Source organism: Cupressus sempervirens, chromosome 11 (genome assembly GCF_028749045.1).
Source record: "Cupressus sempervirens isolate cs-2001-9-10 chromosome 11, ASM2874904v1, whole genome shotgun sequence".
Lineage (NCBI taxonomy): Eukaryota > Viridiplantae > Streptophyta > Pinopsida > Cupressales > Cupressaceae > Cupressus > Cupressus sempervirens.
Window position 1 is genome coordinate 646,647,643 of NC_143128.1, and position 25,685 is coordinate 646,673,327.

Genomic DNA, 25,685 nt, shown 5'->3' on the forward strand with positions numbered 1-25,685 from the left:
TAGAATAATATGTAGATTTCACAATTCCTCTTGTTTTATAAATTGTAATCACTTATATTTTTAGCATTAGTTTCACATATTTAATTAAATACTAGAATCATTTTTAATATTTGTTAAATTATTACTATGTTAATTTTTTTCTAAAGTATTTATAAATTTTATTAAAGGAAAATAACACAAAGTTAAATATAATTACAATAATAATAAATTTATATGTTTGAAATCTATTTTTCTTAAAGTTGATTAATTTAATTTTCAAAATATCTTTGATGTTTTCTATTTGATTTTTTTAAAATATAGATATGCTAGTTATACAAATATTTAGACATTTTTAATAATATAAATTAATAATATAATAAAGATTCTATATTTTTCTTCAATTTTTGTATATAAATTTGAAAAATTCCATTCAATGAAAACTCCAAAATACTTCATTTCATCCATTGAAAATTTAGGTATGATCCTCACTCTCTCGTGATGGACCATCCACTCCCCTCCCTTGGAATCCAAAGACCGTAACCCCTGGTTACAGGGCAGCCAAAATGCATCCACCCATGGTGCACTTTTTTTAGACTCCTATATCTATACACCTAAATAAAAACTAAAATTGAAATTGATTGGTTAGGAGGATGGAGAAATGGAAATTGACTTCTGGCTGAGGAATCCCAAGAGAATTGCACTGGCGGCTCTTCTGTTGAGCGCAGGAATAGGGTGTACAGCAGTGGGCATTCATTTGTCCTATAAAAACATCGCTCCACAGCAGGAGCGTATTAAGAAGCGCAGTGACTTCGTCAGGGAGCGCCTCAGGGCACGCCGCTCTGGCTACTAAGAAGCTCTCCACATATCAATTCTGCCAAATCATTTGTTATCTGGGAAATGTCCATCATACAAGTTATGTCTGAGAACGAAATAGAAATGGGGTCGGAGTCTCCTACACCCAGGACTATCAGAGCCACTGTAGTTCAAGCTTCTACTGTTTTCTACGATACCCCTGCCACTCTTGGTATGTTAGATCGCTTGCTATGCCCTTGAAATAAGGTAGTTGCCCTTTTCATTGCCTACGCGGAAAGCGAGGGAATGCTACGTATTTCCTAACATGAAACTTAAAAATTTGTACCTCGTTGGGTTTAATTCTTTCAGTTAGCTTGTTTCATCAAGCTTTTGTGATTCCCTTCAAGCTTGCTGTATTTAGCAATTTTTCGTTGAGTTAATGGTGAAGCAATTGTAATCCAAAATTGAATTATCAGGCTCGAATCTGGAGAGGGTAGGGTAGGGTTGAATGCTAGGTTTGAATAATATAGGGTAAATGAAAAGTGATCTTGTCGAGGGTATGTTTAAAGGTAAAGTGAAAGTGAAAGAATGAATAATTCTAATGACATCCACTTAGATGGGATAGTCTAAGGGACCGAAATTTATAGCTTTCAGTTATCTTGAAATTCTTTTTGGTGTGGGATTTCTTCTGTGTGTCTTGACTAGAAGCTAGCAGTTTTGTTAATTCTAGCTTCACACATAATGTATCTTGCTCACCTTCAAGCTATTTTTATACTGAGTTTGGATTTCCTCATAAGCTGTATATTTTATGGTAAAGTGCCATTCCGCTTCCAGTGCTCCCTTATTACAGAATATGCTATATGCTAGTTATCTATTCTTAAACTCCCTTGGCTATCTTCTACTTACCAGTCTTACATCTAAGATGAAGTGATTTAGACCTCAATCGTGCAACTAACAATTTTTAATATTTGCCCTTAAATGTTATTTCCAGTGGGGTCCCAAGTTGGGTTGAACTCTGTGATATAGTGTGTTTTTTTTCCATCCAAATTGTTTTGTCCACATGGCAGTTCTCCTACATATATTTTTATTTATCGATTGCTCTTAGAACATTCTTGCAAATTAATGTGCCACTTGCTCAACCAATTGTTGTTGTGTTTCATTCAAGTTTTCTTCCTATGGCCTAGTACCTCCTCCATAGCTATTTTGGACCAGCGATGGTTATCCATGTTTTCAACCTTTTTTAAATAACTTACCAACCGGGTTATTGCTGATGCCTCCAATGGAAAAGTGCCTGCTTCAGCCAAATTGGATAAACATTCCTTTTATAGAATGTTTGCACAATAGTCTCCCATATGTTAAATTGGTTTCTTGTTTGATCTTACCAAAAAAGACTGCGTTTATCTTTTTATTTTTGATCATACTGACATTGCAATGACTTCGGTTTTAAAAACATAGATTTATCAGTACAGACCACTGTAAGACACTATTTCTGTTTTTTCTTCATTTAATTTTATAGGCTTCTCTTGAAAATGCACCCTAAAATTTAACCTGGCATTGCCCATTTGCCTTTTTAAATCACTGGAGACTTCAACTCACCAGGCCTTATTGTTTGGGATCTACAAAGCTGGTAGGTTGGATTTGGTATTAAACATAACTTTAACACTTAATATATTTCTCTTTGGAAAATAGATATGGGATTTCATTAGGAAAGCCCCGATGCTGTGTTACTTAAGGTCATTTTTTTTTGAGAGGTAACATTATGAATTACTTAAGGTCATTTTATTTGATAAATTTTGTTGAAGATTTTTTTCTTAAATTTAGAAAAAAAAAATCTGTTTTCTGTACAGATTGTGGAAATGTGTCTTTGATTTCTGTGATATTGCTATCAGGAATTGACTGTGTAGTTTTGAGTCAACTCATTGACCCATGTTTTATGAGCAGTGATTCACAAGAACCCATTTCTCATGAGAATGAATGGAACACTTAGCACTCATCGCACCTAGGTGCGGTAAAGCACCACATTAACTTGATGCTCAAAGCAACCGAATTACAGGCATAAACCTAGTGCCAATTTCTTTTTGAAGTACAAGAAACTAAATTGTTGTCTTCTAAGTATGTATATAGTTTCATCCTTAGTTGCCGGATTCGTCCCCTGCTGCCCGGATTCGGGTTCGGGTCCGTACGGGTCCGGATTTGTCCCTGGGTTCGGTTCAGGTCCGGGCAGGGTCCTTAGTTTTGACTGTGGATTTGTCCGGGTCCTTGCTGAAGCGAACCCAGATGAACCCACAGCGAACCCAAGGCTAAAACAACCTTAAAATTTTAATTGTTTTCTTATGCAACTCTCAAAGGAACTTAATAAAAAAACATTTCACTCATCTAATCCCTTATGTCAAGGAGTAGGATGATGATATAGCAGCATATGGGACTAGTGGAATCAGTTTGGGTTCCAATGATGAAGATCTAGATATAGTTGCAGTTGGGGATGAAGCCATTAATCCCTCATTTTGTGATGATCCATTTGACCCTTGAAGGGCATTTGATACTATGATTATTGATAAACTACTAAAAACTTGTCATCTATCATCATGTTTCAATCTTTATTACTTGATGAACTAGTCTTTCTTTTGCAATTTAGTAATTCAATGTATTATTTGATGAACTAGTCTATGTTTTGCAATTTAGTAATTCAATGTATAATTTTCTTTACAATCATGAAGATAGATTAATGAGCGAGTATTTAATGCTTTTAGATTCAGGTAAAAACAGGTTTTGAAGGGACTCGAAACCCTTTGGCATTTGGCATTGATCAATGATCAAGCAACAGTTGTTCATATTGTGAAATGACTTTGTTTTGCAACTATGCATGTTTCTCTTGTGTGTGTGTGTTTATATATATATATATATATATATATATATATATATATACATATATACTCACGAACCCATCCATGAACCCAAATGGGGAAATAAAAAATGGCTTGAATCCACGACCCGAACCCGAACCCGAACCCATCCCCGAACCTGAATCGGCAACTTAGGTTTCATCTAATATCCAACTTATCATCCTTTTACAAAGTGCAATGCTCATTCCCTTGAATTTTTTCTTTTTTTGGATCTTTTGTTTGTTTGGTGGACTATAACATACAAAATGCTATGATTCATTGTATAAAGCTCTCTCTTATGCATTAATGCGTCTTGCAAACAATCAAGAGATCCTTTTGAATTTTATAATACTACTGACTTTAGAAAATGATGGATTATAATTAACTCGCTAGAGTTCAGCAGCCAAAATAAATTTAAATGCTTGCAAAAAGAAAAATTGCTATTTTATTAACCCTTCCTTTGAGACTGTTTAAGTTTATCCTTCAAACTTGCGTACAATTTCTTCAAATTGGATCTGCAAGATGCAAGAGTGCCATGTGCCAAGCGTGAGGGTTGTGGGTAGATTTATGTTTTGTATCACACTGAGTTTTTGGCTTGGACTCATTGAGCTTTTTGTGTGTACACACCAGAAACTCGGCGAGTCAAATGCCTAAGTTTTGCAGTGAATAACTCTCTAGTACTTGTCAAGTTTGCCATTTATGCTTATAATATCACATGATGAGTTTTCTTTCTATGTTGGGCTGATTGTTTATTTATTGATGATGAAAGTTAAATTGCTATATGTTCTGCAGCTTCCTTCCTCTCTTTTATCTCCCTCCTGTCTAAAGCCTCCCTTGAGGTTTTCCAGAAATCTGCTGGCCAGGTCACCATGTTTGGATACTGCATTTATTATTGATTAGTTGCCTTGTTGTGCTGCTGCAGTCCTGTGCACAATCGCCATAAGAAAGGTTTCATTGATTTTTATTTTGTTTCATCACCTCTAGAATTATATCCTCATGGCATCAAGATATAAGTTGAATACTTTATTTGAATACGTGCTTTTAGATGTGATTATTGTTAGGGATGTGGTTGGGTGGTTGCAGTGTTGTTTTCAATTGCTTTTAAGTGGCATTACTTTTTTACAAGGTGAACAGAATAATCTCAATAGTTGGTAACTATAGTTTGGTTTCTTGAGTTTTTATTAGATGAAATCAAAGAATAAAACTGTGAACATTTATATTTTATTGAGAGTAGTGTATATATTATTTGGTTTGTTTGCAAAGGTTGGACTTGGAAATCTCATGTGTTCCATATATTTTCTCAAAGCTGTCCCCTACATTTTGTTTATATTTACCAACTTCTTTTTAATTATTGTTAATCTTGAGGGCAGATAAAGCAGAAAGATTGATAGCAGAAGGGGCTGCTTATGGGTCTCAATTGCTTGTGTTTCCCGAAGCATTTATTGGAGGCTATCCTAGAGGATCAAATTTTGGAGTTATAATTGGTAATCGCTCTTTGAAAGGCCGCGAGGAGTTTCGGAAATATTATGCTTCTGCTATTGATGTACCAGGTATATTCTTCTGTATCCTTTGTTTAAACTTGATGAGGAAATATTTTGGCTAATGCGTGCAATACCTCTGGGTGTAACTTTCCATAAGTTGTGGAAAGTGAACTTTTAATTGTGGAAATAGTTACAATTCATATGCTTTGTATCATGTTTTTAAAAAGTAGATGTTATGAATCTGGGAAAGTCATAGACAGCCTGTAATCAATTTGAAGAGAGATATTATTCACCTGCTGTTTGTCCACCCACTCAAATCTGTAACCGAGTGCAAAACCTGTGATTTCCTTCTTGATAGTCAGGACTTGGGTATATTTTTTCAAAATAATTATTCTTGTTATGTTGTCTTATCAAACCTATGACGAACTGTTCTCGGTAATGGTATCTCTCTTATTCGATTTAATGGTTTTGCAGATTTACATGTTAAAGTTTCTCTTCCAAAACTAGTTATACTTATATTCAGTGTAAAAATATTAGTTTTGTTGACTTAATTGCTAGACAGTTGTTTGATACAATTTGAGGGGGCCCAATGCTGAAGATGCACTCCATACTAGAGTTCACTGTTCAAGTCTGGCGCGGAGGAAGGCCATATGTCTTAATGAACATTATATATTTTAAATGGAATATCTGCTTGTGGAGCTGGTATAAGGGAGATCTCATGCACCAATTTATTGTATCACTTTGCAATATAGTTCTTACAGTTGCTTTTGCATTGTCCCTACTATAAATTTTCTACCTTACTCAGGACCACTTGATCATTCATATGCAGTGGACTTTGTCATCCAGGAGCTCTTTGTCAGTGAATATACTATTTGTAGTCTTCCCATGAAAGGGATAAAACTTGGGCAATTCACGTTCACTTCAGATGCACTAATATATGGTTTAAAATATTTTTGGGCAATTCACGTTCACTTCAGATGCACTAATATATGGTTTAAAATATTTTTAATTTCTCCAATCAACTTTGGTGATTTAAGGTTCATGTCCCACCTAGCTACCGTAATTTTATTGGTAATCAGTTTCTGGTAATTTGATAGCAGAATCAAGCTAGCAGAAACTTTTTGTGCTCGTGTATTATTACTGAGGATGTATGATACTGCAGAATTAGTTCTGACTTGCAAAATTAGTTCCAACTGACAGATAGCTCATCAAAATGCATGTTATTGTAGCTTTACCTTTTCAAAGTCTGTGGAGGGAGAGTGTTCACATTTTACCTGTGTTTTGCAAATGGGGATTTAACAACATTGACATTTGAAATTTACCTTGAGGTTGTCTTTTAAGAATAAATGTCATTCAAAAATGTAAAGCTGGCAACTTAACACCCGTTTGATGCACTTGCATTTTGTTATGCACCTCTTGATATTTCATTGTGCGGAATATTCATTGAAAAACTGTTTCTTGAAGATTCCATATTTGATATTGCTTTTGTTATAAACTCCCTGGTAATATCAAATATTTTCATTATATTTTCATTAATCATAACATGAAATCCAACTGACATTAAAACTTTGTGCATTATATATTACGAAGAGAAGTATATACTTTTGTTGTGCTACCATCTATTCTTGTATCCTTTAACTCAATGTTCAACAATACTTGAGCTTTTCTCTTGCTGTTTCTTACAAATTTTTGCAATGGAGTGTTGACCAAACCACAGAGAGAAAGAGATATTTAGTATTTACCAATGACATGAGGTGTAATTGTGCTAGGAACAATCATGGATATAACATCCATTCATTACACAGGTTTATAACACTGTATGCAATGAATCTATCACAAATCCTGCCCTTTTGTTTTTGGCAATTCACAATACCCCATAGCTTTTGAGTTGTGATTCACAAGAACCCCATCTCTCACGAGTTTTAATAATTCTTTCCACCCATTGCATCCAGGATACACGTAACAGTGGGGGTAAGAGTCTAACTTGTGAAAAGAAGATTCAATGACCAATCCTTAGTCTTCTTTGATGAAGATTTTGATTCCAAGGCTCTTATAGTTGACACAGTAAAAATTCTTTGGTTTTGCCAAACCCTAAATTAATGTAGCAAACAATGATTTTTATAGTATGACAGGCAGGCGGGTTTGTTATTCTGTATTTGTTCATCTATAGGCATTAAAGGGATCATTAATTTGTAATGATTATGCTGAGGTAAAGCCATATGAGTCGTGGAGGTTGAAAAGGTGAATGGGAGTTACAAGCATGAAGGACTGTGTTTGAGGAATTCATTGCTCAAGTACTTAATGTATCTTCTCTGCCAGTTTGAGTTAAGGAACTGAGAAATGTATTCAAAAACTATTAGAATTGTAATCTGCATTCTGGCACATTTGGAGCTGGATTGGCATGTTGTCTAGGAAGAATGGCAGGTTCAACCAAGCGTGGAAGGGAAATGGAATGTGTCCTCCTTGGAAGGTGGTTGTGCTTAAACTTTTTAAGTATTTTGTTGAAATATAAGCATCCTTATAATGGCTTCAACCACTAGACTTAGAAATTTAGAATGCATGCCTGATTCAACCACTAGACTTAGAACCCATAGGACGTAGTTAAGCCATGTCATGAACCCCGCGAGGGACGTTGGCCCACTACCAACAATCCCCCTCCCAATGTCACTTGTCGCAGCTTGCGTGGATTCAAATATGTGACCAAGCTCTAATACCACTAGTACCACTTGTTAATCACTAGGGTTGTTGTTGCACCAAAAGATCGACTTGTCAATGCCTTATACAACCACTAGACTTATAGAAGCCATAGGAGGCCGTTAATATGTATCACGAACCCGCGAGGGATGTTGGCCCGCTGCCAACATGAAACTCAAATAGGAAGAAGGGAAGAGGAAAGTTGGAAGAAAAACCATTATTCAAGAAAGAAAAACCCACAATAGATGGAACTAGAGAATACATTCTAATAGATCTCGCTTTTGGATGTGAGATATCCATACATAGCTCTTTATTCTTTGGAGAGGATTGCTTTCTTGGACCTAATTGGGATTGTCATTGCTGGTGCTTTGATAGTAGATCTTTCCATTCTATTGACATCTCTATTGATAGACTACCACTTTTCATGTATTCCTTGGATACTCCTATACTTCTTTAAAAGAGACCATCACTAGAGCTGCTAGGTGAGACATATACAAATAGTACAACCAAGTCGCTTGAATCCGTCATGCACTTTGTCATGAGGCCTTGTGATGTAGTGCAAGGCAAGAGTATCCCCAAAGGAGATGTCCTAGCCCCCAACTATATAACCACATAGCGGAAACACAACAAGAAGAAGCAACAATGCAAGATCTAATACCAAATTACAATAATCTGTTCATAAAATATAATTGATTACATGCAATATACCCGACTGTAAGGCGTTCCGGGTTAGGGCCAAATACAAACAACAATTACAAAATCAGTTAAGCAAGATCCAACAAGATCCAACTTACAAACCAATCTTGGCTAGTCCAGATACACAACTGGATAAAAACACTGAGAAGAATCCACACTTGTACCCTCAAGTCCACCAAGAGATCCTCTAGTTCCTAAGCCACAGCACTAGCTCTTCAAATTCACATCTATCCTTCATTCCATCCCAACTCAAAATAAAATGACTAAAAGACTCCACAAGGCCCCTACTTTTACTAATCTAAGCCACGAGTCGGCCCAGAATGCTAAAAACTAAAATTAAATACTTAAAGAGCCACAAGTCGGCCTGCAACAGCAATTAAATGCCTAGAAATTGATATCCAAGAAAAATTGCAATATCTCATAGCTTTGATTGAATTAGAACTCGTGCTTCGAACTGTGGGTAGTATTTTAGGTTCTCTACAACCCCTTAAATGCGCAACGGCTGATTCACCAAGGATAAGTGCGCATCCATCTCAAAAGTCAAGCACATAAAATTGTCACACAGAACTACCAGAAATCGATACTCCAGGAGAATTGCCACATCTCCCAACTTATAAGGAATTAGAACTTGCGCCTTGGACCATAGATAGTACTCTAGGCCCTCTTCAATCCCTGAAGTGCACAACCTCTCATTCGTTGCCAAAATTAGTTACACGGTCTGCAACAGGCACCCAAAAACCAGAAAACACAGTTCCAGCGGCAAGGTAAAAACAGTTCAAACTTCAACTCAATCCATCCAATCTCTATGCAATCATGAGGAAAGGTTCTCCAATGTGTCTCCAACACATCTCTAACTATGAAAAACATAACTCCATCAAAATCCAAGCTTGATGCTCCTCAACACTTAACCAAAAGTCCTCCAAACATGCAGGATTGCAGGCAAGCCTAGGATGCTCCTGCATCAGACACCCCAGGTTCGAAAAGATGTTCTAGTAGCTAGAAGAACATCTGCTGGGATTTAGCACATAAATCCCAAATTGGTTCTTCACATATATGTCCTCCAAGTCTTCAACTTGCACACTCTTTCCCTTGTTTTTCTTCTTCTTCACATTCACCACAAGTGTTCCATAGGTCTGCTTTCCATGCTGATCTCCAACCTTCTCAGAATCTGCCAACTCAACTCGGTTGCCAATACTCAGGTTCCTCTTACCGAGCTCTTCATTCTGCAAAGGAATCAGGGAAAACTTCCTACCACCTTTCTCAATAGTAAACACATTTTTAACACAATCATGCACAACCCTACAATCATACTGCCAAGGTCTGCCAAGTAACACATGACAACTGTTCATATCCACAATATCACACAACACTTGATCCTTATACTGACCAATTTGTAAATCAACAAGGCATTGCTCCCTCATAAGTTTCTGAATCACCTTGTCAGCAACAAGGTTATCAGTACCACCACCATCCACAATCATCTTGCATATTTTGCCACCAACCTTGCATATTTTGCCACCAGACTTGCAACAAGTCCTGAACAAACTAGTCCTCTGACAAGAATCCAATGTCCTCTCACCAATCAATACTCACCGAGCCAACAAACTCTCTCCTTGCTCAGGCTGATTGTCCTAGAATGCAACCTCATTCACCACAGCAGTTGTCCTCCCAATCGGACATTCAAAAGAACTATGCTCTTCTTGACCACACTTGAAACAATTACCTCTGAACCCACCTCCACCTGTCCTTCATTTCTATTCAACAAGTTTTGGTTCACCTTCTGCTTTCAATTTAGCTTGTGCCAAACTATCCTACTTCTCCTTCCCTTGGGAACTACCTTGATTCTTCCTCTTTAGCTTCTCCTCTGCTCTCAAAGTATATTGATAAGCATCCTCAACTGAAGAAATATTCAGCATACCAACATCATCCTAAATATTGAATCTCAAACCATTTATGTACTGAGCTACCTTCTCTTTTGACAATTCTCTATGCCCAGACTGAATAGTCAACTTGTAGAACTCCTCGGTATAATCCTTCACAGTCATATCCTTCTGCTTCAAATTTTGCGATCCCTTAAACAACTCAAGTTCATAATCAATAGAAATGAACTTAGCCTTCAACTTAGTCACTATCAATCTCCATCTAGTGATCTTCATTTCACCTTCCTCTTCTCTATCTCTTTGTAGTTCTTTCCACCAAAGAGCAACATGTCCCTTCAGCTTAGTTTGTGCCAACCTTACTCTGAGTGGATCCTCAATATCCTCAATCTCAAAGTAGTCTTCCAATTCACCAATCCAATCAATCAGGTCTTCAGGATTCAAGGTACATGAGAAATTAGAAACCTTCATCTTATGCTTCAACTTCAACTGACATCCAGGTCAAGCAAACTGACCAACCCTATTTCCCATAGGCCTCTCCACACGATCAGTTTTGTCCTCACTACTTGATCCAACAACTTCAAAGTCTTCAACAACTTTTTCATAACTTCCTTCAGTACCCACATGCCTAAGTACACCACCTAAAGCACTTACATTTTCAGCAATCATGTCACTCTTCATCAATGCTAGCTAAGATCTGAAACTGGCTTTAACCTCCTCCATCTTAGATTTGAAATCTGCTTTAACCTTCTGTGAGATCCATTCTTCTACAACATCACTAAGATCATCAATTGCCCTAGGGTCCAATCATCATGGAGGCATCTTCCATAATTTTAGCAAACTCTAAGCAACGGATCCACCAATCCAGAAGATCAATCAGCCACAAGATCAACCTTCTTTGCAAATCCTAGTGTAAACTGCCTCACCTTCGGCAATCTATCAACACACTTAGAAACAACCATCGCTTTGATACTACTTGATGCAGTGCAAGGCAGGAGTATCCCGAAAGGAGATGTCCTAGCCCCTAGTTATATAAGCACACCCGAAACACAACAGCAAGAAGCAACAATGCAAGATCTGATACCAAATTACAATAATTTGTTCATAAAATATAACTGATTACATGCAATATGCCCGGCTGTAAGGCCTTCTGGATTAGGGCCAAATACAAAAAACAGTTACAAAATCAGTTCTGCAAGATCCAACTTACAAACCAATCTCAGCTAGTCCAAATACACAACTGGATAAAAACACCAAGAAGAATCCACACTTGTACCCTTAGGTCCACCAAGAGATCCTCTAGTTCCTAAGTTGCAGCTCTAGCTCTTCAAATTCGCATCTATCCTTCATTCCATCCCAACTCAAAATAAAATGACTAAAAGACTCCACAAAACCTTTACTTATACTAATCTAAGCCACAAGTCGACCCATAATGCTAAAAACTAAAATTAAATACTTAAAGAGCCACAAGTTGGCCTGCAACAGCAAGTAAATGTCTAGAAATTGATATTCGAGTAACATCGCAATATCTCATAGCTCCGATTGAATTAGAACTCGTGTTTCAAACTGTGGGCAGTATTTTAGGTTCTCTATAACCCCTTAAATGCGCAAAGGTTGATTCACCAAGGATAAGTGCACATCCATCTCGAAAGTCAAGCACAGAAAACTGTCACGCAGAACTGCCAGAAATCGATACTCCGAGAGAATTGCCACATCTCCCAACTTATAAGGAATTATAACTTGCGCCTTGGACCATAGATAGTACTCTAGGCCCTCTTCAATCCTGAAGTGCGCAGCTTCTCATTCATTGTGCAAAATTAGTTACACGGTGTGCAACAGGCACCCAGAAACCAGAAATCACAGTTCCAGCAGCAAGGTAAAAACAATTCAAACTTCAACTCAATCAATCCAATCTCTATGCAATCATGAGGAAAGGTTCTCCAATGTGTCTCCAACACATCTCTAACCATGAAAAACATAACTCCATCAAAATCCAAGCTCGATGCTCCTCAACACTTAACCAAAATTCCTCCAAACATGCAAGATTGTAGGCAAGCCTAGGATGCTCCCACATCACCTTGTATGGCTACCAATCATTCACCAATGAAATTATAAAAGCTTACCTCAGTGTAGCACACCTATTCTTTCACAAGACGTCTATGTCTAGATGACTATGGCTCCTTATAATTGAAGCACGACTTCTTCCTTCTCGATTCATTTTTTTCCTCAATGTTGGTCTTGATGGAAAAGTATTGGTCTACTATACATTTTTGTGAAAGGGTTCTTTGACATGAAGGTTTTGGTTTGAAACTTGTTCTTTGGCATTGAAATATCTATGCCAAAGGCCTCTAGATGGTCTCTTTTAGGTTGGCAGTTCAAAAGCCTTGACCAACCCCTAATGAAATATAGAGTCGATCTTCTCTATGTGATGTTTGACACTATCATCAATAGGTTCTTAAACGTTATTACATAATTTTACACTAAACCACACAATTTGAGTTGAGTTAAATGTTTGAAATAAACATCAATATCCTTTTGATCAAACCTTTGAATCAAAAGCCTGTAGAATTCATCATATGAGATGATGAATCCACAACGAGTGACCAGACCATAGTACCACCACTCCTGCAATACCCTCCAAAAGCAAGGTGGCAAATTTGATCGCTCCATTTTCGATTGTCCGTCCAAGAGGCAGGTATGTCTCTAGCGTTTGTGCTTACACACAAGCTAAGCATTTGGTACATCCATCACAAGGACAAGGTATCAAGTTGTCGACCTCCCAAAAGCTTGTTGCACACCTCTTCGAAAGACTTGCGGCCTAGGCTTAGGTTTTTAACCGTTTTAGGACATCTTCATGGTCATATAATTGGCGAGCTGACATTTCACTTTAGATCTTCTTAGGAAGAGCTTTGTTGTTTATGTGGAAAGTCCTAATACCATCAAACAATGTGTTTTAGGGTTTAAGTTTTGGATTCCCTAGCTGCTTATTAAGAAAGGTAGGTTGGGTTGGTCTTTTAGCTGAAACAGGAATAGATTTTTGTGTGTGGCTCTGAGTGGCATTCAAATAATTATGCTCAAAGCACTTGCATGGTTTGTCTAATCATATTCATATTACTATCCATCTTGTGAAACAGTTGTGCCATTATATTAATCATGAGATCAAACTTCCTTTTGTCCTAATTGTCTGGGTTGTTCTCTCTCTCTCTCTCTCTCTCGTATTGTTATGCTCTACAACGGTTTTCGTAGGAGATGATTGAGTCTTTGCACTCAATAATTCGACCTCATTCCCTAACTTCCTTCAAATGATATCCGATTGCCGTATAGCTGTACTGCATAAAAATAATATACGTGAAGTTGAATTTTGAAGATAGAAGCGGGTAAAATCACTAGTTTTGGTACTAGTGTAATGGTCTTTCCCAAAAAAATAATGCAAACCTGATTGTTAACCACTTGTTAATTGCTAAATGTTGTCATTGCACAAAATGATCTATTTGTCAATGCCTGATACAACCACTAGACTTATAGAATCCGCAGGAGGCAGTTAAGACATGTCACGAACCTTGCAAGGGACGTTGACTCACTACCAACACGAAACTCAAACTCGAAGAAGGGAAGAGGGAAGTTGGAAGAAAAACCATTATTCAATAAGGAAAAACCCACAATAGATGGAAATAGAGAAGATATACCAATATGCCTATCATTTACAGGCTTAGATTAGCTTGAAAATGGATTGTGACAATTGGGGTCAAAAAAGTGTGTCCTCTCTTTTTGACCCTCTTTAGCATCTACTTTGATGAGTTGGAGTAGTTTCTTTGGCAACAAGCACCTAGGATGATGTTTGCATTATACTTGGGGTTGGTTGTTGCTTTACTATTTTTTGCTAATTAGGTGGTTATTGTCTTTACTCACTTTTGTGAATTTCACTAGCCTGTGGTCAACCTTAGTAAAGCTAAGCTCATGATAATTAACATCTTCAAATGTCATCTTTCCATATTTCAATTATTTTACAAGGTGCAATGTCTTTGCAAGAGATCTGGGGCCTAGCTTGGGATCCTTTGATTAGGCCCATGTTGAGAGGGTGCATACTCTCATGCCACAACACATTATTAGGTGCAAGTGAATTATTCCCCAAAGCATTGTCTAGGCTTATTTTGTTACCTAGTAATTGCATCTTGAGCCTATCTTCTAGCTTACTTTCTACATGCACAAGCTTAGATCCATAGGAGATCTTGCTTTTGGATGTGAGATATCCATACATAGCTCTTTGTTCTTTAGAGAGGATTGCTTCCTTGGACCCAATTTGGGATTGTCATTCTTGGTACTTTAAGAGTAGTTCTTTCCATTGTATTGATAGACTACCTCCTTTCATGTATTCCTTGGACACTCTTCTACTTCTTTGAAAGAGACCATCACTAGAGCTGCTAGGCGAGACATATACAAATAACACAACCAAGTCACTTGGATCTCCCCCTCTTGTTCCACTCAGCCCAAAGCTTGCTTTTTATGTTGAGTGTTCTTTGTAGGTGGAAGATGGTATATTAGACCATCTTCATCATCTCTAATGTTAATATTCACATGTCTTAAGGTTTCCCCATGGCAAAATGAGGTTGTGCTCTCACCAACTCTAGGTCAAGACAAACCATCAAATTCCTTGGCCTATCTAGATTGTCATCTTTGCTTACTTTAGTAGGTGGAGACCAAGGAGTATTTTATCTTGAAATGCCCCATTTACTATAAGATTAAATGAAGATATTAATACCTCTATAGGGTCCCAAGCAACATTTTCTTTACCTTTTTTAAGTATGTGGATATCAATGCTTGGCTCTATCTTTGGGAGGTAGTCACCCTCCTTTGCTAAGTCTTACATGAGATCTCACAAGATTCTAATGTCCCTGGTTTGATCAACTCCTCTAAATAACCTTTCGATACCACTACTTACCTTACAAACATAGGTAGACCTATGAGAAAACATTTCTCACAACTTTTGTCTCAACTTGTTCCACCTTAGCATCTTGGTCCTCTTCCTTCTTGTCAACATGGCTCAAATTTTTGTCCTTAACATAAATCTACTTCTCTTCAGCTAACCATCAACCACATGGGTAGATGCATACCATGAGCATTTTCACTAAAACAATAGTTTTGGTCTTGTATGTTAGATGCTACATTACTGGGTTCGAACCCTGGAGCTCGGTTTTGGATCCAAATTCATCCGGGTCCAGGCAAGGTCCCTGTTTGGGACTGTGGGTCCGCACGAACCTGGGTGGACCCACAGCCCCAAACAGGGACCCTGCTCGGACCCACCGTGGACTCAGGTGAATCCGGGAGGACCCACGGCTTGTGGGGCCATAAAGTGGTCAAAAAAATTTAAAAATTTGTTTTTATATTAAAAAAATTCTTCAAACTCATTTTGGTGTGGCCATTTTGCAAGTTTGAAGAGAAGGTTGTAGAGATTGTTTGTGGAGTCTCAAATCCTTCAAATAATTAGTGTTGAGTGTTCCAAGTATGCATTTGATCCTTCCTTTTGCTTCTTTTATAGTTAGTTTTTAGTGTTTTTATTGTTCTAATTTTTAATCAAGTTTTGTATAAGTTCTGACATATTTTAATTTTTTTTTTTTTTTAATAAATTGCAAGAATCATAGAATGAGTAGTCAAAGTTCAGTTGGTGGGGAGGGATCCCAAAGATTTAAAATTGATAAAAGCTCTCGTTTATGAAGTATACAACAAGAATTGAGCAATGTGTTGGAGGGGGAGGGTATATATGGAAATGCAATTTTTGCCAAAGCCAATATAGAAGCTCATATTACCGGGTTAAACATCATTTGATAGGCCCAGTAGGTCAAGGGATTAGCATGTGTGAGGGGCCCCCAAAGGGAGGTAAAAAGGGGTTGCTGGCTTCTCAAATAGTAGGCATGTTAAAAGAACAACAAGAGGCTGATAAATTAGTGTGAAAGGCGAAAAAAGATAGATCAAAGAAAAAACCACCAACACCACCCTCTCAAACAACCACTAGACCACATCCCTTCCTACCTACCCCATCTATGGATGAAGATGAAATAGAAACACCCCCATCCCACAAGAGAGACCCATTAGATAAGGCATTTCAAAATGAAAAGAGAGGAATTGCTGACATAAAAGTTGGGCGTTGCCTCATTACGAATGGTGTTTCATTCAATCTAGTGAGATCACCTTATTGGAGAGAGATGGTGCAAGAAATAAATGAAGCACCTCGTGGTTACCGAGTCCCTGGATATGAAAAGTTGAGAACCACCATATTGCATAATGAGAGAAAGAATGTAGAAAACCTCCTCAAACCAATAAGAGATTCTTGGATCCAAACGGGGTTGAGCATTGTCTCTGATGGATGGAAAGATTGCAAAAATCGTCCATTAATAAATGTGATTGTTGTCTGCCCCAAGGGGGCAATGTTTTTGAGGGCGGTTGATTGTGAAGGGCACGAAAAGGATGCAAATTTTATTGCCCAACTTCTCATTGAATCCATAGAGTCCGTGGGAGTTGACAATGTTGTCCAAGTAATAACAGACAATACTAAAGTTTGTAAGGCTGCAGGTATTTTGGTAGAAGCACAATATGATCATATATTTTGGACACCATGCACCGCCCACTCCTTGAACTTGGTGATGAAAGCAATTGGCACCCAAATTGAATGGGTGAAAAAAGTGTATCAGGAGGGTGAGGAGATCCAAATGTTTGTGACAAACTACCATATGTCACAAGCAATTTTCAGAACTTTGTCGCGCTTGGGATTATTAAGGTAAATTTTAAACTTTATTTAGCTTCATTTATCATTTTGTGTCATACTTTACATAATTGAATACATATTCTTTTGTGTTGTTTACATATTTGATATTTGAAATGTGTTATTATATTAACTTACAATTTGAATTAACATGGTAATAGGTTGCTGAAACAATGTTTGCTTCACCCACAATCGTCCTTAGACCACTTGTGAGGGTGAAAAAGCATTGTGTCAAATGGTTATTAGCAACAAATGGGGTGGATGGAAGCAAGCCGATACAGAAAGGGCTAAAACTATACAGGATATGATCTTGAGTGATGATTTTTGGAATAGGTTGGAATATGTATTAAAACTTACTGAGCCCATCATGTCTATGCTTCGGTTTGCCGACATTGATGAGCCTTGTTTGGGGGACATATATGATGTCATGGACTCCATGCTAGAAAGAATAAAATTGGTAAGTTTAAAATTTTATAGAATACTTTATCCTTATTTATTGAGAGATTTTGATTTTTTATTTTAATTAAGTTGTTAACACTACATCAAGATAACATACATGTACATTATTTGACATTCCGGGTCATTCAAAGGAGAGAGAAGGATCCTGAGGATACCTTGTACAATTAGGTGAAGAAAATTGTTCTACATTACTGGAACAAGATTACTACACGTTTACAACTCCTGGCATATGCACTTTCTCCCAAGTATTATAGCGGTGAGGTACTTTCTATTCCTGGTAGAGTGGCACCATACAGCGATCCTGAGGTTGCTACTAGGTATAAGAGGGCATTTAGCAGGCTCTTTAGTGATCTTGATGTGGCATCGAATGTTAGGAGAGAGTTTTGTCTCAGGCAAAAATGCAGAGTCTAATGCAATCAATGACCAAAGTAGAATGGATGCCATTGGATAGTGGTACTTACATGGGCAAAGTTACATGTACCTCCAACCTCTTGCAATTAAGATCTTATCACAAATATGTTTTTAAGTTTTTTTCCTTTTTCTTATGGCCACTTAGCTTGTCGAATTAGCACTCTTAAATTCCTATTGTATTGTAAAATTACAATTTCTAATTTTTTAAAAATTGTGTTGGTTGTCTCTCTAGATTACGAGTTCTTCTGCTGCTGAGCAGAATTGGAGTACATACTTGTTTATCCACTGAGGGAAGCATAACCGGTTGGGTTCGAAGAAAGCAAATGACTTGGTATTTATTCACAACAATTGGTGCCTCCTATCACGCAAGGATCTAGGATATAAGAAGGGGCCAAAGAAGTTGTGGGATGTACTACCCGAGACTTTTGACTTGGATATGACCATCTAGGATGTATCTAGAATTGCCTTGCTTGATGTTGAGGAGGACGAGGAGGATGTGGTTGCATCTGGGGCTAGTGGAATTGGTTTGGGTTCCAATGATGAGGAAAATGATATAGATGAGGATGAAGCCATTGATCCCTCATATTTTGATGACCCATTTGACCCTTAAAGGGCATTTGCATCTTTAATACTATGAGTCTATAATCAGCGATAAACTATTAAACATTTGTCATTGACTCATTTATCACCATGTTTCAAAATTTATTAAATTAAATTATTGTCTATCAATCTGACGAAGAAGTCTATGTGTTGAAATTCCATTTTGCATTTTAGTAATTCAATGTATAATTTTATTTAAAACATTAACATAGATTAATGAGTGAGTATTTAATGTTTATCTTTGACATTTGGCATTGATCAATAATCAAGTAACATTGATATATTCACACATGAAATGACTTAGTAAGTTAGTTTTACAACTATGCAAGTTTCTTTGTTTTTTGCACACACACACACACACACACACACACACACATATATATATATACACACACACGAACCCACCCACGAACCCCAACCCCAAACCCTAATCGGCAGCTTAGGTTAGATGTGATCTTAAGGAAGTATCTTGCTCAACCCTGGCACTTGTTGATGAACAGTAACATATCTTATATTGGTCCACAACAATCACCGATGACATGAGTGGTTCACCATTTCAAGTCTGTACAGTGAAACTTGGTGATCTTTAGTTTCCTGTAATTTTGCTCTTTGGGGGTTCTTCTCTCCCCTTCTTGGGTTTATTGTAATGTCCCCTTTTTAGCATTCATAGCATGATGTTGTCGTTAGCCTATTTCTCCACTGTCCCGTAGGCTAACTAGGACATTAAAGGGACTTAGAGGCCATTTGGCCTAGATAGTTTCAGTTGCAGGTCTTTTTGGGGGGTTTTGAGGCAACTTTGGGCATACTTACTATTTATAGTAAGTCATCTTGGATATGGTCGGACATCTAGTGGCAGCGGTATGTCGATGGTAATTGTTTAAAATCGGCAAGAAGACTTGTTTATCATGGATAAGATTTGTTATGCATTGATAAAGCTATTTTATAAAGTTAAATTTAAATATTTAACTTTATTAATGCATAGACTATAGTTTGTGGGAAATATTTAAATTAAAAGAGTCCTCTTTATTTTATAACACGTTGGAGACTTAAGTTACATAAAAGGGAGTGATGTTTTATCCCACATTGAGAAAACGAAAGATTTGAGCTCTTGTGAGAACACTATAAAAGAAAGGGAAGAGCTTCTTTTAAGTATGCTTGGAAATATTAAAGAAATTGGGAAATTTTATGGAGATTATGTTTCAATAGTTTGAAGGACGAAATCCCTTCAAGCTGGAAATTTTGACGCCATTGAAAGATATGGTCTTGAGATTCAACAAGGTAGCAGTCCGAAAAAGCAGATACGAAAAAGCGGAACCGAAAAAGCAGATTCGAAAAAGCAAATCAGAAAAAGCAAAGCAGAAGAGGCAGCATTGAAGAAAATTATTACAGCCATCTACAACCAGGTTCCTTTATTAGTATTGCTTTTTTAGGTGTTATAAGTTTTAGTTGTAAGTGTGCATTATACCAACATTATCATTTTGTAATCCATGTAAATGCCAAAATTCTTGGCCATATTTCATGAGCATTGTATTAGAAATTTCATTGCAAATTAAGAAGATAATAGTTGCTGGTGTCATTTAAGCAATTCAATATCATTATTTATCAGCTAGTTAGTTTGCATACCAACTGTTTGTAAAAATGCCAGTTGGCTGTAGGTGTTCATTTCTCATGCTTAGATCATATATATGCACTGAATATTGTCAAAATTAGTAGCACACTCATGTTAGGCCATTGTGTAGTCCATTTGGAGTCTTCTAGCACAAGATTCTCATTGATGCAAATTGAAAAAAGAGTCATTTAAAGCCAGCTGAAATACTATATCAGTCATACATCCCTTGCATGTGAATTGTTTGATGAAATTCCTTGAGCTTTCATCAGCATTTTTGAGAGCAGATTTGAGGAGGGTCATTACATTTATCTACTAGTTTCTTAATCACTTGTGTTGGTTGTCCCTTATTGTTTTGTATATTTTTACTTTTGTTCTTCCACTTTGCCTTTCTAGGTTTCTTTTCCTAGAACTTTCTATTGTCAAGTGTTGTGCTCGAGCCCCTTTGACCTACTTTTTGTTATACATTGACATTGATATAATTTCTTTCTTTCTTTCTAATCAAGGAATCAGTCAGTAAAGAATCAGACATTAATTAGTCACATGTTTGAGGAACCAAAGGTTGGGGGACCCATGGGAAATGAGGATTCAATTCTTTAGGAAATCACTCATGCAAGGGGTGAAAAAGATTTGGTAAACTGAGCTTAATTTGCACCTATTATGGCTTTGGCATTTGTTTGTAAAAAATCTTTATGTTTAAAATTTGTTTTCAGTACTGTTTATTTTGAGAATGGAATGTTTAATGATTTTGTTGTCGACCTATAATTGTCAGTGTTATAACTTCTTTGAAATCGATATTGCAAACAGACATTTCAAAAGGTTATGTGACCCTGATGCTTTTTTCTAAACTAATGAATTTTTGATACACAGGACCTGAGGTAGAGAGAATAGCAGCTGCAGCTGGGAAGTATAAAGTTCATGTAGTAATGGGTGTTATAGAGCGAGCGGGTTTCACTCTCTACTGCACTGTTCTTTTCTTTGATTCTCAAGGACAATACCTAGGCAAGCACCGCAAATTAATGCCAACAGCTTTGGAGCGCGTTATTTGGGGATTTGGTGATGGATCTACCTTACCTGTATATGATACAACAATAGGGCGTATGGGTGCACTCATATGCTGGGAAAACCGAATGCCTCTCTTGAGAACTGCTATGTATGCCAAGGGTAAAATGTTAAAAAACCTATCTTTGTTTCTTGCGATTCCAAATGTTAATGTTATGTACATAGTTTTCATGACTGTCGAGTTTTAGTTTCAATTGCAAAAATATGAATTGAAAAAGAGAAGCTATATAATATTAGAGACAAACACTATTGATAATTTCAGATTATGCTTCTGTTACTTGAGGAAGTCAAATCAAAAAATTCAATCTAGTTAGAAGTTCAGTCCACAGTCCATGATACAACAATAGGCGTATGGCTGCACTCATATGCTGGGAAAACCGAATGCCTGTTTGAGAACTGCTATGTATGCCAAGGGTAAAAAGTTAAAAAACCTATCTGTGTTTCTTGTGATTCCAAATATTAATGTTATGTACATATTTTTCATGACTGTCGAGTTTCAGTTTCAATTGCAAAAATTTGAATTGAAAAAGAGAAGCTATATAATATTAGAGAAAAGCGCTATTGATAATTTCAGATTATGATTCTGTTACTCGAGGAAGTCAAATCAAAAAATTCAATCTAGCCAGAAGTTCAGTCCACAGTCCATGATACAACAATAGGGTGTATGGGTGCACTAATACGCTGGAAAAACCAAATGCCTCTTTTGAGTACTGCTATGTATGCCAAGGGTAAAAAGTTAGAAAACCTATCTTTGTTTCTTGTGATTCCAAATATTAATGATATTACATAGTTTTCATGACTCAAGTTTCAGTTTCGATTGTGAAAATTTGAATTGAAAAAGAGAAGCTATATAATATTAGAGAAAAGCACTATTGATAATTTCAGATTATGATTCTGTTACTCAAGGAAGTCAAATCAAAAACTTCAATCTAGCTAGAAGTTCAGTCCACAGTCCATGATACAACAATAGGGCACATGAGTGCACTCATATGCTGGGAAAACTGAATGCCTCTTTTGAGAACTGCTATGTATGCCAAGGGTAAAAAGTTAAAAAACCTATCTTTGTTTCTTCTGATTCCAAATGTTAATGTTATGTACATAGTTTTCATGACTGTCGAGTTTCAGTTCCAATTGCGAAGATTTGAATTGAAAAAGAGAAGCTATATAACTTTAGAGAAAAGCACTATTGATAATTTGAAATTTCAGATTATGATTCTGTTACTCAAGGAATTCAATTCCAAAACTTCAATCTAGGTAGAAGTTCAGTCCACAGTCACATAATAAATGTTATATATAGCTTTACACTTGTAAACAAAATCTCAAGGTCTAGCTTCTATTGATTCTTGTAACTATGGCTGACAGCCAATGATCTTTTTTCCAAATCTACCTTACAGTAATAACTATCTGACATCGCCTGCTTATTTATTCCTTAGTTCCATTAAATATAGCCAAGAAATTTAAGAGCTATCAAGTCTGTATCCATTGTTGTTTCCCATGGACTGTACTGCCAGAAGTAAGCTTAGCATCATTTGATTTGTTTTAATGATTCTATAATTTGACATGGATGATACATGTATGCAAGGTGATGTGGCTATGGAGGCTTAATGTTCCTAATGAATGTGTTATTAAAAAAAGATTATAAATGATCTATATATAGAAGTATACACAAGAATGTTTCTATAACGAAGTAAGAGAGAGAAATAGAAACATTTTGGAGAGAGAGAGAGAGAGAGATTCCATAACAATCAGGAGGAGTTTATGGAAACATTACAAAAATAGTGACCATTAGAAACTATAAACTATCTAATATCGTAATATCCTCCCTTAATGGTCAATCTATCTTCAAAAAAACAGAAATTTGCATGTTCCTAAAAAGTGTAAAAGGCAGCTTGGGGTTGATCACAGAGGTCTACATGTTATACAATGTTGGCTTGTGGTTGAGACCCTCCCTACTTCCATTGGTCAGAAGCCATGCGAGTGCTGCATTCTTTGATCACATGACCAAATTTGTGGCAATAGTTGCACTGGATTTGCTTCTTCTTGGAGCTATTCTGAGACTGAGCAGATGACTGAGATGGGCCTTTATCCTTATTAAAGGATTGGGCTGAAAAAGCTTGTTCAAAGGATGATGAAGGAGCATTGCTGCCAAACTGTTGTTTCCAACGGTCCTGCTGCTGAAGTTTGGTGCACAAATCTAGAAATTTGAGGTCAACATTAGTTGCAATAATGTTGAGCATCTCAATAAAGCGCTTATAGCATGATGGTAGACTTTTCAGAGTAATGACCACCATATCCTCTTCTTCCATTGTATGAGCGATGGCCTCAAGCTGATCCTTGAGATCCTTAATCTTTAGAAGTGCTCATCCATAATAATAGAGAATAGTTGATTTTTCAAAAAGAAGGCTTTGCTCTTATCTAATGTCTTGTGGTGATACTTTAGTGTTGTCCAGATCTTTGCAGCTCTCTTGCCAGACAACACTTGAGGCAGTTGGTCATCAATAACTAAAAGCTTAATAAGCATAACCGCTTTACATTTACGCTCATCAAACTTCTCTTGAGTAACATCGATTGTGGTAGGATGAGTCTCAATACCAAGAACAAGCACCTCAAGGCAACAGTACTCGAATATTGTCATCTTTCTCTGCTTCTAGGGGTTGTAGTTCTTTCCGTTGAATCGTTGACTGTCTTCCAAGAGAAGATTGGTGTGAGATGCCATGACACATTTTTTGATGCAAAAAAAACGTGAATATCAGAAATGGTACGAACTTCGAGGCAAATTGACGGAAGTCCTAGAAATTTGAAGAGACACATAGATAAGAGCTCAAAAAACTAAGATAGAATCTGTTGTTAGATTTTGATTTCGTTGGCTCAAAAATTGAGGCACGAAAAATGATGCACCCAAAAAAAAAGAGACTAACCCAGTTGAGATCTGCAAAAATATACTAGGTATATGCAAAAAATTTGTTAATCGAACACGGGAATCATTGTTTTTTTCAAAAAAGCTTAGTCAAATTAAAAACCTTGAACAAATTTGCAGAGTTCTTGAACAGAGGGCGGATTTGAAAAAGAGGCAGATTTTAATCCATGTAGGGGGTTGTGCTAGCTAAAGAATGCAGAAGATGGAGGCAGAAATTGCAAGAAAGATTATAGAACTATTGTGTTTGAGCAAAAATGTAGCAGAAAAACACTAAAAATGGCGATGAAACTCATGCATTTTGCAGAAAAAGAGACCGAGGGTGAATAAAAAAGGGCTGCAAAAGACCAAAATTGCCTAAGTTGTTGATAAGAAACAAGAAAAACACGACCAATAGTCAAAGACATGTCTACCACAAGAGGAAGATGCCCACAATCTTGAGGAAAAAATGCGATTTTAATGACTTGCGATTTCGCACAAAGAAAATTGTAAAAACAAATCGAATGTTGAATCCTTAGTCGGGTTTGGAGGAAAAAAAAGGATGTAAATTTTGAACACAAGCAACTATTTAAAAATTTTTGAACTAATAATTTCAAAAAAAGAAATTTTTTTCTTTTGAAGAGGCCAATAATTTGCTCTAATACCATATTATGGTAAAATAATGATGTAGGAGCATCCTAGGCCTACTTGCAATCTTGCATGTTTGGAGGGATTTTGATTAAGTGTTGAGGAGCATTGAGCTTGGATTATGGTGGAGTTATGCTTTCATGGTTAGGGATGTGTTGGAGACACATTGGAGAACCTTTCCTCATGATTGCATAGAGATTGGATGGATTGAGTTGAAGTTTGAGTTGTTTTTACCTTGTTGCTGGAACTGTGTTTTTTGGTTTCTAGGTGCCTATTGCGAGCTGTGTAATTAATTTTCCAAAATGGGGTAGAGGATGTGAAGTTCAAGGATTGAAGAGGACCAAGAGTACTATCTCTGGTTAAGGTCGCTAGTCCTAATTCGTTATAAGTTGGGAGATATAGCAATTCTCTTGGAGTATCGATTTCTGACAGTTTTGCGCTACAGGTTTCTTTGCGTAACTTCCAAGATGAATCTGAAGTTATCCTTAATAAATCTGCCTTAGCGAGCTTAAGGGGTTGTAGAGGACCTAAAGTTCTACCTTCGGTTCGAAGCACAAGTTCTAATTCAATCGGAGCTTATGAGATATCGCGATTTTGCTCGGATATCGATTTTTAGACACTTAATTTTTGTTGGAGACCGACTTATGGCTCTTCAAGTATTTAATGTTAGGTTTATTTAGTTTTTAGCATTTTGGGCCAACTTGTGGCTTAGATTGTTATAAGTAGGGGACTTGTGGAGTCTTTTAGTCATTCAGTGGGGGATGGAATGAAAGATAGATGCGAATTTGAAGAGCTAGAGCTGCGACATAGGAACTAGAGGATCTCTTGGTGGACCTGAGGGTACAAGT

The 25,685-nt window shown here is 36.9% G+C and overlaps 2 protein-coding genes across 2 annotated transcripts in view; both read left to right on the top strand.

Annotated features, from left to right (window-relative positions):
- The first annotated feature begins 609 nt into the window (after positions 1 to 609).
- On the top strand, positions 610 to 877 carry LOC149531423 (bric-a-brac protein). Its single transcript, XM_089811365.1, has one exon. The coding sequence runs from the start codon at positions 638 to 640 to the stop codon at positions 827 to 829; it is 192 nt and encodes a 63-aa protein (XP_089667491.1). The 5' UTR covers positions 610 to 637; the 3' UTR covers positions 830 to 877.
- Positions 610 to 25,685, top strand: part of LOC149531422 (bifunctional nitrilase/nitrile hydratase NIT4B-like) — a 41,997-nt gene continuing 16,921 nt past the window's right edge. The window contains exons 1-3 of the mRNA XM_089811364.1: positions 610 to 1,003; positions 5,024 to 5,203; positions 21,105 to 21,398. Of these exons, the coding sequence (XP_089667490.1) occupies positions 877 to 1,003; positions 5,024 to 5,203; positions 21,105 to 21,398 (601 nt within the window). The 5' untranslated portion in view covers positions 610 to 876. The remainder of the gene's footprint in view (positions 1,004 to 5,023; positions 5,204 to 21,104; positions 21,399 to 25,685) is intronic.

Excerpts from the sequence above, each read along its gene's own strand:
- LOC149531423 (XM_089811365.1), top strand. The coding sequence starts at position 638 with ATGGAAATTGACTTCTGGCTGAGGAATCCCAAGAGAATTGCACTGGCG.